The sequence below is a fragment of the Notothenia rossii genome (assembly GCF_949606895.1).
Source record: "Notothenia rossii genome assembly, chromosome: 3".
Taxonomy (NCBI): Eukaryota; Metazoa; Chordata; class Actinopteri; order Perciformes; family Nototheniidae; genus Notothenia; species Notothenia rossii.
Genome location: NC_136901.1, coordinates 86,386,048 through 86,399,757, shown reverse-complemented (window position 1 = coordinate 86,399,757; position 13,710 = coordinate 86,386,048). Strand labels below are relative to the sequence as shown.

General features: G+C 39.7%; 1 protein-coding gene across 2 annotated transcripts in view; it reads left to right on the top strand.

Annotated features, from left to right (window-relative positions):
• The first annotated feature begins 5,763 nt into the window (after positions 1-5,763).
• pdgfc (platelet derived growth factor c) overlaps positions 5,764-13,710 on the top strand; it is a 43,842-nt gene continuing 35,895 nt past the window's right edge. For both annotated transcript variants that reach the window (XM_079671992.1, XM_079671991.1), the window contains exon 1: positions 5,764-6,593. In XM_079671992.1, the coding sequence (XP_079528118.1) occupies positions 6,416-6,593 (178 nt within the window). In that variant the 5' untranslated portion in view covers positions 5,764-6,415. The remainder of the gene's footprint in view (positions 6,594-13,710) is intronic.

Genomic DNA, 13,710 nt, shown 5'->3' with positions numbered 1-13,710 from the left:
GCAATTTCCACACTTGTGTTAGCCCCGGGTCACCCTGTATGTAATGTAAATGTGTAGGAGGGGTGTACAGTGGGTGGTTGTTGAAAATGTGTTCTGATATATGTTCTTCACAGAAAATGAGCCAAGGCCATTGAGAGTGGGTTTGAAAAAATAATTTATCATATCATTTTCCTTTAGCTAAATAATGAAAATGGTTCCCACAGACCCGAACACCATACAAGGGTTAAATCTTTACAAACTCATTTCGGTGGATTATCCTGCCTGCTAACTCACCAAGAGGAATTTAATAAAAAAAAGGGCTTGTAATGATCAAATATAAGGGTTTAAAATCATGATGAAAAGTGTCACAAATCGAGTTCTGTTACGTAGTACAGTTTGTACATTGGGGTAGGAGAGATTCAACTTTGAATTGTGTCTGGATTTGTTTGTGGTCGTGCTTTTTTATATGAATAACATCTATATCAGAGCTCTTTGTGTCACCTTTCATTCATTTTATGAGTTTGTCAAACACATTGACAGAGCTGAGCAAGTAGCTTGATCGTTAGTTCCCTCAGTGAAAATAAAATCCATCGCATAAAACACATCTGAGCGGATTTTTCCCACAATTCTTGATCCATATATCGTTCACCGCTTGATGTCAAACATCTTGGGAGGCCTTGATCCTGACTGACAAGGCACTTTATTTGCATACACAAATTGATCAGCCCCATATGCACAGAGATGAATGATTTGTGTCACAGGGCTTGGTGCTAGTGTTACGATAGAAGCGTCTTGCAGTGGAGCACAAAGATCCTTTTGTGTTGTCTAAAAAGTGTTCAGTGGCTGGCTGCGAGCCACGTGTGTGATGGACAACTTTGTGCGGTTCCAGAAATCTGTCAGGCTGGATTGAACCAATCTATTGTGGTATTATACCTGGCATGCAGAGCACATTTCTCCCACTACTGCTAAACATCTTTTTTCACCGCTCAGTAAACTGTTTTCAATCCCGAAGTGATGTGCAGTTCTTTAGCTGAAGTCAGGGAAGATTAATGGACAATACTTCATATCAGTGACAGGATAAATCTCTTGGAAGAAGAAGAAGTAGATCTGCTGTCAAAGTGTATAAGACTTTAATGTAACTCATGAAGCTAAAACAAAAATGGGATTTGTGAATTGTGTGTGTGCAAAGTGAATTGATGTTGAATTTACAGTCATGTTGATGATGGTAACAGATGGTAAAGATGGGGAAAGATGGGGAAGAAATACAAATAAGGGGAGGATTATGGTTGTTTTTTGTAAATCCTGATGTAAAAGTACTTAAGGTTAAGGGGGGTTATACAATAAATAGATTTTCCTTCTATAATGTTTCTAACAATAGAAAGGTTATACTTTTGTTATCCTATTGACAGGTATCCCAAACCAATGGTAAAGTTGTCTTAATGCTTTTCAATTAGTTTTTGTTCAGTCCTGATCCTGGTCTCGTCTTAATAGATGCGTACAGTAAGTGGGTCTTTTTTGACCCGGTGAGGTGGTTTTCTTGAAGTATCTTTGTAATTACATTTTTTTATCATTTCATATTCCAGCTATTCCTCAAAAAACATGTTTTGGATATCATGCCATTCTAATTTTTAATTGTCTACATTTTAAGAAATGGTAGTTTTTGTATTACTACCCCAAGCTTCCATAAGTGGGTCAAAAATGACCCGCGTGCGTTTTCTATGGAATCTTATTTTTTTTCAAAATGTAAAAAATAATTATAAAATTATAAATAGTGAAAAATTGAATCTAAAATATTTCCAGTGTGAACCAAAATATAATACTAAATATTATACAAGTGATTTTTCTTAACCAAAATGACAAAAATGGCATAAAAACACATATTATTCTAATACGGGATCTTTTTGACCCACTTATGGAAGAGTGTAGGGTCCAGTCACTCGGGCATCTAAGGGTTAAATGGAACTATTTGACATTAATCTACAAAAACATTAACAGGTCATCCTGAAATACATTTACAGACTCACCAATTTTTCATACAATTTTCCAACAGTTTATTATTTTCCTTTGTTTGATATCCTGTTTCACAATAACCAGCTGTTGTTCCAATGGAAAGAGGGTCTTACGAGGCTTTACAATCATGGAATGTTCAGACTTTGTACTTTCATGTTACTTAACGTATATGTTGTTAAAGCTTAGTGAGGATTCAACTGGATGCCATCCCAAATATAAACTAATGCCCCAAACTATATCAGGCTTAGTGTTAATTCTGATTCTGCTGTGATTTTTTACTTTTATTTTTCTAATGTGAAATACAAAAATAAACTTAAAAAATAATAAATTGTGCTAACTTCTCAGAGTCCTCTGGATCAATACCCTCATTACAGCGGCACAGTAAAAAGTCAGCTTCACAGAGCAGTGACATAATCTTGGCATCTCCCTGCAGTAGTAGATGAGTCTCGCTTCAGTTATTGATCAGGGTGTTTCCCCTCTGAATGGGGCTTTCCTCCTTTAAACAAAAATATCTATGCAGCCGTATTATACATGCTACAATTCAAACAACTTAATGTAAGACATATCTGTAACACCACTACGGTTGCATACTATTGAAACTACAAATTGTTGTAAATAAGAGTAAACATCACACAGTGCAGGGCTCCAGAACAACACTGTATTGATAAAGTGTTGCAGTATAGATTTGACCCCGGGAACATTGTATATGCTGGTTGCCATAATGGAAACTGAATGTCCCTCGTCAGCACATATTCAGTAATTGCGAAATGAACCAAGATTATGATGAAGGCAGGAAGCCAGAAAGCTGTTTAACCGAAGCGCTTCTTCCCAGTATTTTTGGACTGTACTCAAAGGTAAAGAGGGAATTCCTCAAGGAGCAAGAGGATCCTTCCAACATGAGATGCCAAATATGTTTTTTAATGTTGCATTGAATGAACATTTGGCATTTCTATAAGAAAAGAGTGGTTAGCTGATAAAGTTAAACACCACAGTTAATTTCCTAAAATATATATAGGATAAGTGTTGCTTTCTTTAATATTAATATTATCCCACACACAACAGAACCCATACATTAATATGGGGTATCTTACTTTAAGCCCAGCTAATCACACTGTAGACTTACCCCTGTCTCATTCTCAGTGCATCCAGGAGCAATAACAAAGAGAGAACAGCATCCAAAACTAACAAGTGCATCTCAATTGAATTCACTTCAGGTGTCCGCTGTGAAAAGATGGATGCAGACAAATGTAATGGATAAATGTAGCAGACAAGAATATCCATGTTTCAGTGTAATTAATGGTTAGAGCACAACACTGACATATTGGATTTCTGTACTGGCTCATTGGGGCCCGTATATACTACTGAGAGGTAAATAATGAGCGTAGGGCTGAGGGGCACCACCAGGGGGCTCTGGTTTCCAAGCCAAGTGCAGCCAGGGGCAATAAATCACCCTGATGCCATACTTTTTACATGACAAACTGAAGCACAAGACATTAATATAAATACAACTTAAGTTACCATTGATTTAAAACTGTGTCCAGAATATGAAGGACATGGCACCCCGTTAGACTATTAGCACAACCTTGATACTGTGATTCAATGATACGATTGAGCAGGCATAACAATGGGTTTAGAAGACTTCAATGTGTTAAAAAGTTCCAGAGAATGTGAGTCATTGCTTTCTAAATTCGTCTGCTGGCACATTTCCCACGGCTCCTCGCAGGACCACACAGCAAAAAGCTCCTGCTGCTGCTTCAGGAGGTTTTACCATATAAATGAAGTCATCTCAAAAGCCTTTTTCTTCAAAATGTAATGAGCTGAGATCTGGATATAGCAAACACGTCCGCTCCTTTGTGTATTACTTCATTTCACCTGGAACAAAGCTTGTGTTTCGCAGACACAGTGACAGATGTGTTGTGTAACAGGGACTGATTGGGAGCGGGCGTTTGTTTGTTTGACAGTATGTGTCCCAAAAAGACAAGCAAGTCTAAAGGGATTTGGCTGGGAGCCGCCGACTGTGAGTTCTCTGTTGTATACATTTCCATCTCCAGTATACCCGGTGGACACAGCCCTCCTGGCTGGCATGTTTCTGTATGTTAGTCATGACCCCAAAGGTCTGCCTTGTTTCTAATTTTCTCTGTTTATTATATTTCTTTGTATCGAAGACTCCACATTACCCAAGACCACCAAGGAAGTGGCAATCAAATGTGGACAAACGAGCCAAAATACCCAGCTTTCACAGACAAAACCTCAAGGGGTGAATGAGTGTGTAGGGGTGTGTGTGTGAAAGAGAGAGGGATTCCACAATGTGAAGTGCTGACATCTGCTGCAGGCCCTTGCAGGAGTGGAATGTGATACCCTCCTTTACACAAAGGGCCTTGGCCCTTGCAACAGGCACAAGAAGACCTCTATCTGCCCCTCTCCACGGGGGCACCACACGTATGAAATGACTGTATCCATGCCCCATGCCTTCCTTTCCCAGCCATTAACTCTGATTAAAACCACAAAACCTCCCTTCATACCTTGATGCGGGGGAGATGGCTGCTCCGCGCTCTCTTTGAGGTGGTAGTTTCTGAGCTATGTGAGACTGGGGGTAAATTGCTGCAGCATTACATCATGTGTCTGGCTCAATGGGTTCAATATGTGTTCAGCTCTCCTTTGATTGTTGTGTCTGTGCTGCAGCAGACTTAGTGTGGGGGATACTCTGGTGGGTCCTTGCCAATAATAGATGGGAGGAACCACATGAAACACAGTTGATGAGGTACAACATTGTGCCGGGGAGAAAGGAAATTGGGAACAGGAGGGAGTATTGTTCCAAGCGGTGTCTCTGCTTTGATATGACAAATTGAGAAGCTCTTAAACATTTCCTTCAACAGAAACAGTTAAGCAGAATGCACAACGGCATGTTGAACAGTGCAGTGAGGGAACACATGCGTCTTTCATCTCTCTGTTGGGAAAATGAATCAAGGATTTAAACAATCACTCCACGGTTACAACAAGCATACTTAGTCATATTTTCTCATGGAAAGTTTCCTCTTGAATGATGGAGAAGCTCCATATGTGAATATGATCTGTGGACTTTATTGTTTAACCATGTACACGTTATGCGTTTGATGAACCGTGATGCACTGGAAAATGTAAGTGGGCCAAAATGATAGCTGTTTAAAAGAGTAGGAAAAATATAGTTTTGAGTTTTAACACAGAAAGAGAACATGAGATATCATACATGTCTGTCTTTGCCAACATCCACCATAATGTTACAACTTAGCTTCCTTTGTATTGACATAAGACACAACTATCTGGAAAACTATGTATTTTATATATTATAATGTTCTGTATTTGTTTAGACATTATGTAAAGATTATTCTACGTGGAATAATATACATATCTTGTCATCTTTAGACTTAAAACAATGTTTTTCTTAACAATTAATTTAATGTGATTAATGATAGTTTACTCACTGATAATTGGTGTTCTTATTTTACTGATTCCAGGTTATTCTAAAAAAGTATACTACAAAAAGTTCAATTTGAAGTCATGTATTCTGGTATTTTGTGTATTGAAGTTATTTTTACACTGTGGAGGAAACAGTGCATAGTTTACCTTGTATCTTCTTCTTGACAGAATGTGCTGAGCTGTTTTATTCTTAGTTCTCTGGAGAAGATGACACATTTCCTGCCTGGAAAGTTAAACTACTGGAACTGAAACTGAATTTGGCAATACAGTATGTGTAGTTGAAAGTGGATGAAACACCTCATTGGACCAGCAGCAGCGGAATGGTTAACATGCCGGGGAGTTGCCTCGGCTGGGAAGTTGTACTTTATGTATAGCACCTGTTGTGCCGTCAGTTGGCAGTCTGCAAAAACCCAACCCCGGCCGCGCAGCGATATTTTATCTCAGTCTCCACCAAGTTATGACTCTAGACCTCGCCAGACAACGGAACTCGTCTCGGTGTTGCGAGTGGTTTCTGAGTACACAGTGTATCATGTTGCTGCTCTCTCTCTCGCTGTCTCTGTGTGGGAGCTCTTGCTGTAATGCGTGAAGATCTGCGGGGATTTATTCAGACTGAGTCAAGAACGCAACGTGGACGCGCGCTTTAGCCAAAATGCCTCGTTGCTTTTCTAATGACCATAGATGATATGCATGCATACGGACGTTTTCACAACTAATTCCGGGATTATAATTACGGCACAACGAGCTTTCCCCAACTCAGTCTCCAACTTTTCTGTGAACCAACAGGTGCGCACTTGCATTACGCAGAAGCTGCAAGGTCTGCGAGGTTGGGATGAGGATTTTTCTAGATTTAGGGAGATATTCATTTTACTTTTTCACCTGAAGGACTGATGATTAAGATTATGTGGATTCTACTCTGCCTTTATCCTCTCCAAATGTGTCCAAAACAGCACTGGTGTCCTGTAAACGACGCATGTGTGTGGTGATACAAACCATCACTTCAACAGAGCTCTGTGATCGCCAACCACCACTCATCCAAATGATCCTTCCATTATTATTCCTTCTTGCATCGCTTCTCCAACAATATGGCTCGGAAGCTGAATCAAGTCATGTCAGCAAATTTCACACTCCAAGTGTAAAGGAGCAAAACGGTGAGTCCCCATTGTTGTTTGTAACATTGAGAAAAGTTTTTAAGTCGAACATGAACTGAAATGTTTTTTTTGCATACATATAACGAAATCCTTATTCTAACTGGGCATGAAGCCATTCTTAAAACATGCACATCTTGCTTGAGTTTGGGCTGCAATGAATGGGAGTGTTTCATTCAGTTCAAACAGCATTATCCAGAATAGGAAGTGCAAAATTACCTTTTACCTTTAAAGTGTACCAGTGTATGTTTAAGGGGGAAAACCCTCTGAAATGCCATGTCCCCCGGGGGAAGTTTTCCCTATGATCATGAAAAAGGCTCCATTCATTCAGCAGTAGCTCCAGGCGATGTAATTTGCTTACCCTCAGAACTGCACTAAGCTGCGCTATCAAATTCAGAAATCCAGTTCTGTCAATGTCTAATGTTACCTCCATGTTAGGCTGGAGTTGATGGTGTATCTACCTTGAGCTGCATTAAGTCAATAATTACCCCTCCAACACTTTCTTGCAATCAATTGATATTTAGAAACCACATTTTGTGATTTAAACAAGAGTGTGTGGGTGTGTGTGTGGGCACAAGCATGTTTAGTGCAAAGAATAGGGCCATCTTTTAAAACTTGAATGAAACAACTTTTTAGATTTTTTTGATGCACTGACTAAAGCAGATGGTTTTCCGTACCGGTCAAATCTTTATAATTGTTTTTGGCCACAATAAACTCACTTTAATATGTTATTATATTCTATGGTTACCAATCAAGTACCTATTACCTATATAATACTTATTTCAGATAAGTTTAGAACACCTTATTGTGTGCTATTCTCCTTCAGACACTTGCTTTGTCTTCAACACTCTTGAATTCATAAGGGAAACGCGTTGGCTGTTTGAACTCAAGTTCATTTTCATATGGTGTTGAGGAATGGATTTTGGCCCGGTTGTGATACAACTATTTACTGGGAGTACAATCCGTCAGACAAAAAAGACAAAGCAAAAGCTGTGCAAAAGGATTTCCTACAAGCTGTTCTTGTAAAGGTCTTGTAAGTCATCTAGAAATAATGAGTAAAGCATGCATTGAGTATTAAGTAACCAAGTGCAATAAAGAGTCAAACATTTGTATTGGGCTGAATTATTGACAGAGCTTAATATGACAACAGAACCTCATGGGGTACAACAAGCCTGCAGATGTTGCACTAGTCAAACTCCATTCATTACTCAGCCTGCTGTAGCCAGTGGGTTTGACTGGCCTTGTGTGAGGACATGCAGCGCTGACTTCACTACAGTAACAGTCAAGGCTGGGAAAGCAGAGCCTCCCGTCGGGAACTCCAGGTTTAATCAGCAAGGTTGAGAAAGGAAAACAACCGTGAGGAGAGAGGGGAGGGAGAGCGATGGAGGAGGTGGTGGGGGAAGTGTGGGGTGGAGAAATGTTAAACTGTCAAAGAACTCTTTCAATCAGCGGTCACACATTGGCTGAGGGCGAAGCTGGCCGGCCGTCTGTAACCTTTGACTGAAGTCTGAGCGCTCACCATGCTGCCGTGCTTGATTGCTGATGCTCTGTGAGACAATTTGATATCGATCTGAGGGAGGGGAGGGAGCCAGACGTGTCTGGCATGTTTAGTAGTAGTTGCTGGGAGAGTTATGGTCCCCAGTCGTATTACAATTGACAACTGGCTGCTGATGACTCCATAAGATATCAGAGGGGGCCAGTGCTGAGTGAAGTAACCATCTGTCACAATAAATGATTTGGACAAAAGTCTCAAAAAGTCCAACAGTATGGGCATGAACTCTGGAATGTAAATGTTGTGTGTTGTGGTCATAATTTATGAGAACACTTCCTTCCTCCACCACTAAAGGGTTATATTACAATAACATGCATTGCACGTTTTATTTTCATCTTTTTGCTACGTGGGTATAAGGTTTCATGGTTATTAAGGAAAAGCTTTGCTAAAAATGGCATCTGCAGTTTGACTAGACAAATGCTTTTTACGGTTTCAGAAATATAGTGGAGTTGAAAGCAAATGCTTGTACCCATCCAACCCTAACACCTCTACAAGTTAACTGTTTTATAGATTATGTTATTTCTATTTGAGGATAAGTGATCCATTTTTTACCAAAACTACAATAAGGGTCTAACCTTAAAAAAACAAAAAACTTTTTCTTGTGACACACAACATAAACCACATCATTAGATTACGTCCAAGAGGCATTTGATGAAGACAAATAGCACTACATAAATGTTTTTTGTATAAGTAATTGTGATTTGTTATATAATTAAAAGTATGTGTATTTAAAAGAGTGGCATATTAGAGATAGTTCCATCATTTCTGTACTCCAGTCATTGCAAATAAACAGAGGCACATAACAATAAAGCTGTAGCTGCACCTTGTCTTCAGGCTTATTAGCTAACGCCATATATGCTTGAGATGGCCTTTGTTCATGCTACAGTGTTTACAATGCCTTATTCCATTAGGCTGTGGTTTACTGGCAGAGGCGAAGGTTTTATAACACAGCAGCGTATCCAGCTGAAGATGCACCTCAGCTCTTCTTACGGGTCATCTCAGGATGCGCCAAGGCCCTTTTCATATCTCTGCTCTTGGTTACATAATCTGGCTTCACTTTCTAGCAGAAGGCCATGTGTTTACCTCCACTGAGCCCACCCGTAAGCACAGGCCACAGTCTTATTAGAAAAGTCCGGCTACAAATATTAGTAGGAGATGTGGATTACTTGCAGATATTCTCACATATCCCCCCCCCTGAAGCGCCACTGACTGGAGGAAGGTATGCAACGTGCTCTACCTGCCAATGATCACAGAGGCTGCTGTTCCGCTGAAGATTAAGAGATTAGGGGGAGAACTGGGGTCATAAGGGTCTCAGGCCCAAGGGGACAATGTGCAGTTTTCCACTTCTACATACATATTAGGTAGAAGATATAGGGGTGCATTCATTAGACTATTACACTCACAAACAAGCCGTTTATGGGGACTTGAAAACAGGAAAAAGGGTGGGTGGCCTTTTAGGTGAACTGTGAATTCTAGATCAGCCATTCATTCATTAATGGCTGAGAATGGTTGTCGGCACAACACTTCTTTTCTTAAAGGTTAGCAACTGCATTGGAAAATATCTGCTTCTTTCATCAAATGTCAAAGGTACAGTACAACACTGCACTCTATGGCAAAACTTCAGACTGAATTTATTTCCCTGAAGTTCACAAGTGTTATTATACCTAGAGCCATCTTTCACTAAAAACTGTCAAAAAGTATAGGCCAAAACATAAAATATAATTGAATTACTTAGGAGACTACCATGTCGTTTTCGTGGAGGGAATAAAGGTTGATATAATTAAAGAGAACTATTAAATGGGACGTTTTGAGTGCTTACAATAAGGCAGGTCCTCCCACTACTTTAGTTTGAAACGTGAAGCTATAAAGTTACTTTTTTCACACTCAAAGTCAGGTATCATTATGGAGCTTCAAATCCTATATGTTTTTCTTTCCTTCTCAGCCAGTGTTACCACATCTGTCCTGACTAGAGCAAACACAATGAATTATATACTGTAGGTGCACGTCTGTTCTCTTCTACTTGCAGCCTCAAGTGTCACCAGCTGGCATACAAGTCTCCACTATGTTGTTTTAAGTGGTTTCCATAGTGCTTAACTTTATGTGTTAATGTGAAATTACGATACTCCTCTTAAACCAGTGAAACAAAACTAGCCGGACTTGGAATCTCCATGCGCTCTTTAATACAGGTCAGATGTTTCCAGAGCCTGCCTCCCTGGGAAAGCTGGTTTACAGTTAGAAAAGGTTGTACTTTGATGGATACGCTTGAATGAATGAATGAATGAATGAATGCCACACTCTGCAGTTTATCATTGCAGCGGGCAGTGCAGTAACAGCCGGTGTGCTTGGCTGAATTAAAACCATCAGAGGAAATAGACGGGTCCACTTCAATGAATTTAGGGAGAAGCAAAGAGGGAAACAATTACACTGAGTATAATATCACCAATGTCAGATGAAAACCAAATAAAAAAGATGGTTGTCAGGATTGTTTCCTGTTTTCTGAATGCAGCAAATGTATTTAGTTTAATATAAACAATGCACTTTTGTGGATTTATAGACAACCCTTTGCTTAAGTCCCTAAACACACCCGCTCCTACCTAAATCATTGGAAGTAAGAAAAACTATAATCTCATTATCTGCATTTATGCTATTTTCCCACAGTTACAGAAGTAGAAACACATTGAACACACACTACGGTCTATAATGCCGGGAGGAGATTTAGCCTCAACATCTCACTCCCAAGTGGACGACCTTGGATAACAATGTCTATGTTTTCCCTGTCAGCACTATTTGAACGTCGAGTGCTGTATTTGGCAAGCAAAGCATGCCACCGCCTGCCTGCTGTTTGTCATTTCAGCAGCCGAGGTAGTTTTCTGGGGATCCGGGTCACAGGTCTAAGCTCTCCTGGAGAATAAAAGCTCTCCACAGACAACAGGTCTGGACCCTGAATCAGTGTCAGTGAAGTTTGCTTGGGAGTCAATGCCAGTAATAGACTGATGAATACATATGTAGTTATATCTTGGTCTCTAAGAAGTGGATGAACATGATGGTCAGAATCTGCATTGATAGATGTATTTGTCACTTGGGGGCAGAGAACCAAGCTGTTATCCTAAAAGTGATATATCATTGCCTTCTTGAGATGATACAGTGAAATTGTAAGCAAACATAGCAGCCTCGTTTACATTTATTTTGCATTTCTGACCACAAAATGAGCACTGTTTTTTTTCCTTGTTAACTTTGTATGTCGTTGGAAATACACTTGGTGTTTAAGAAAAATAGAAGTCGTTGGTCTAGACAAGATACGGTGAACAATAAAAAGTGTTTCAAATATGAATTAGCGCAGTAACAAAAACTGTATTTACAAATGCATATAGATTGTCCAATGTCCTACATTGATCCTCATGCCAGAAGAAACTGTTGGATGGGCTCCAACATCCACCATTGAAATATCAGCACACAGTCCCCACAGGAAGTACCACACGGTATTTAATCCAGTAGACATATAAGAAGTAAAACACATATTAGCACATCTTCAGTTAGACAACATTGACACTAGCCAAATGTTAGCCTCAAACAGCTAGCATAATGGCTACTTTGGTTGGCAGTAAACTGATCAAATAAAAAAATCACAAAGAAACTGTGATTAAACAGTACCACACACAATTATCCAAGAGGATATTTAAACAGTAGATAACATGTAGGCTACTGTCAATATTTGCTTGGACGCAGATCCAACAAAATGGTGGATGTTACAATGTCAATAAAGTTGCTGCTGTTGAAGCTAGTCAATGAGGGTCGCTACTGGCAACAACATGTCCACTTGAAACAACTGTTGTGGAAAGAATAAAATCCGAATTGTTTTGAGTGGCCGGTATCAAAAGTGCATTGACTTTGCAGCTCCCAGGTGTGTCTGCAACTGTCTGAATAGAAATCTGGGTGTTGGTGAGGAAACGCATTCATGTTCCATGTTCAGCAAACATTGCCTGGATAAATAATGTGTTTAAATAATGTCTTTGATGTGGCACACAGTTTTTCCTCTTTCAATTTGTTATCGGTTCAGCTCTGTTGTGGTCTCATTGTCCTGCCTCCATCGACTGCCCTCCAATAAGAAACACAATATGTGAAATATTACTAGGTTGCAGATAAGGATGGTCAACTAGTTACACCATGAGCTTGGCTATATCATTTCAAATGCTTGGCTTTGTCAATGTTTCATTGCAAATGTATCTCATAAAAAGCCACCATAGTTGTAAAGATTGTATATTATTTCTTCCTTTTGCAAAATGAATACAGATTGCACTTCTATCCCATTCTTCCCTTATCTACGTGATGAAATAACTTCAATGGAAAAGCAATTTAGCTTCTTTAGCGGAAGGGCTTGGTCAATGTTATCAGCTGTTTCTGCACAATGACTCAAGTAGCTACAGTCTGACCAGCTGGCTCTGAGCAAAGCTGTTCCACATGAAGCAGACAGAATTAAACAAAGCCAAAAGGAAAAGGAGCAATTCTTAGTCAAGTGTATGCCTCTGAGAGCTCTCAGAGCAGATAAATATAGAGTTTTTAAATGTGGACTTCTAAACACAGTACTCCAAATAGTCCCAATGCAAACATTGATTCTGCCGGGCAGAGGGATGTGTCTGCCTGCTGCAGTCTAAACATGACGAGTGGCGTATGTCTGCCTAAAGTCAGGATTACTTGTCAGCGCAAAGACCTGTCATTCAATGCACGTTAGCATTGTTTTTTCCCTTAGTTGGTGTATTACAATAGGCTGAATGTCGAACTGGCCGAATGTTAGCTAATAACAGTACAAACGAAGGTGTGTTCACTTCTGTAACTGCTATAAAGGACTTTAGCATCATAAAAAATCAGATCAGACTTGCCATTTCAAATAAAATAAAAAACAATATCATACAGTTGACTCATCCTAACCCAGCCAATGTATCCCCTATCCATCAAACACTTATTCTGGTCATTTTAAGCTTCATATACTTAATCACTCAACATAAAGGGAAGCATTAGATCTTGAATAACAAAATGCTTATTCATTTGCATTTGCTCTGCAAAACGAGCATGTCAAGACAGGCAAATGTATGTGTCTTTAAGCTATGTAATATAAAAAGCTATGGCATTATGAAAACAGAGGAAAGATTGTTTGATTTACTCAATTTTTGGCAATCACTTTCATTCTTGTTGTTAAAAACACAGATTCACCTCTAAAACAGAGGCTTCCATTTCAAATGCATTTGGATCAACTAGAAGCTGTTAGGGTTTGAGCTTTGCCATCCTGTTTTTACTCAAACATCAGTAGTCCTGCGAGGACCGGTTGTTCTATTACAACTGGAATTCTACTGAGCAAAAAAATCTTGACAGCGAGATGAGTTGACCTTGGTGATCGGCTCTGGAGGGCGTGTCTGCATAGCTTGGCAGATGTCAACACCTCCTATCAGAGGTATTTCAAAGTATCCTGTAATGACTCCACTCTACACTTCTCTTGGCTGCATAGCCGTTACCTTGCAGATGATTGACAGGGAGCTTGACACAGATCAAGTGCTAAAGAACACAACAGCTGTG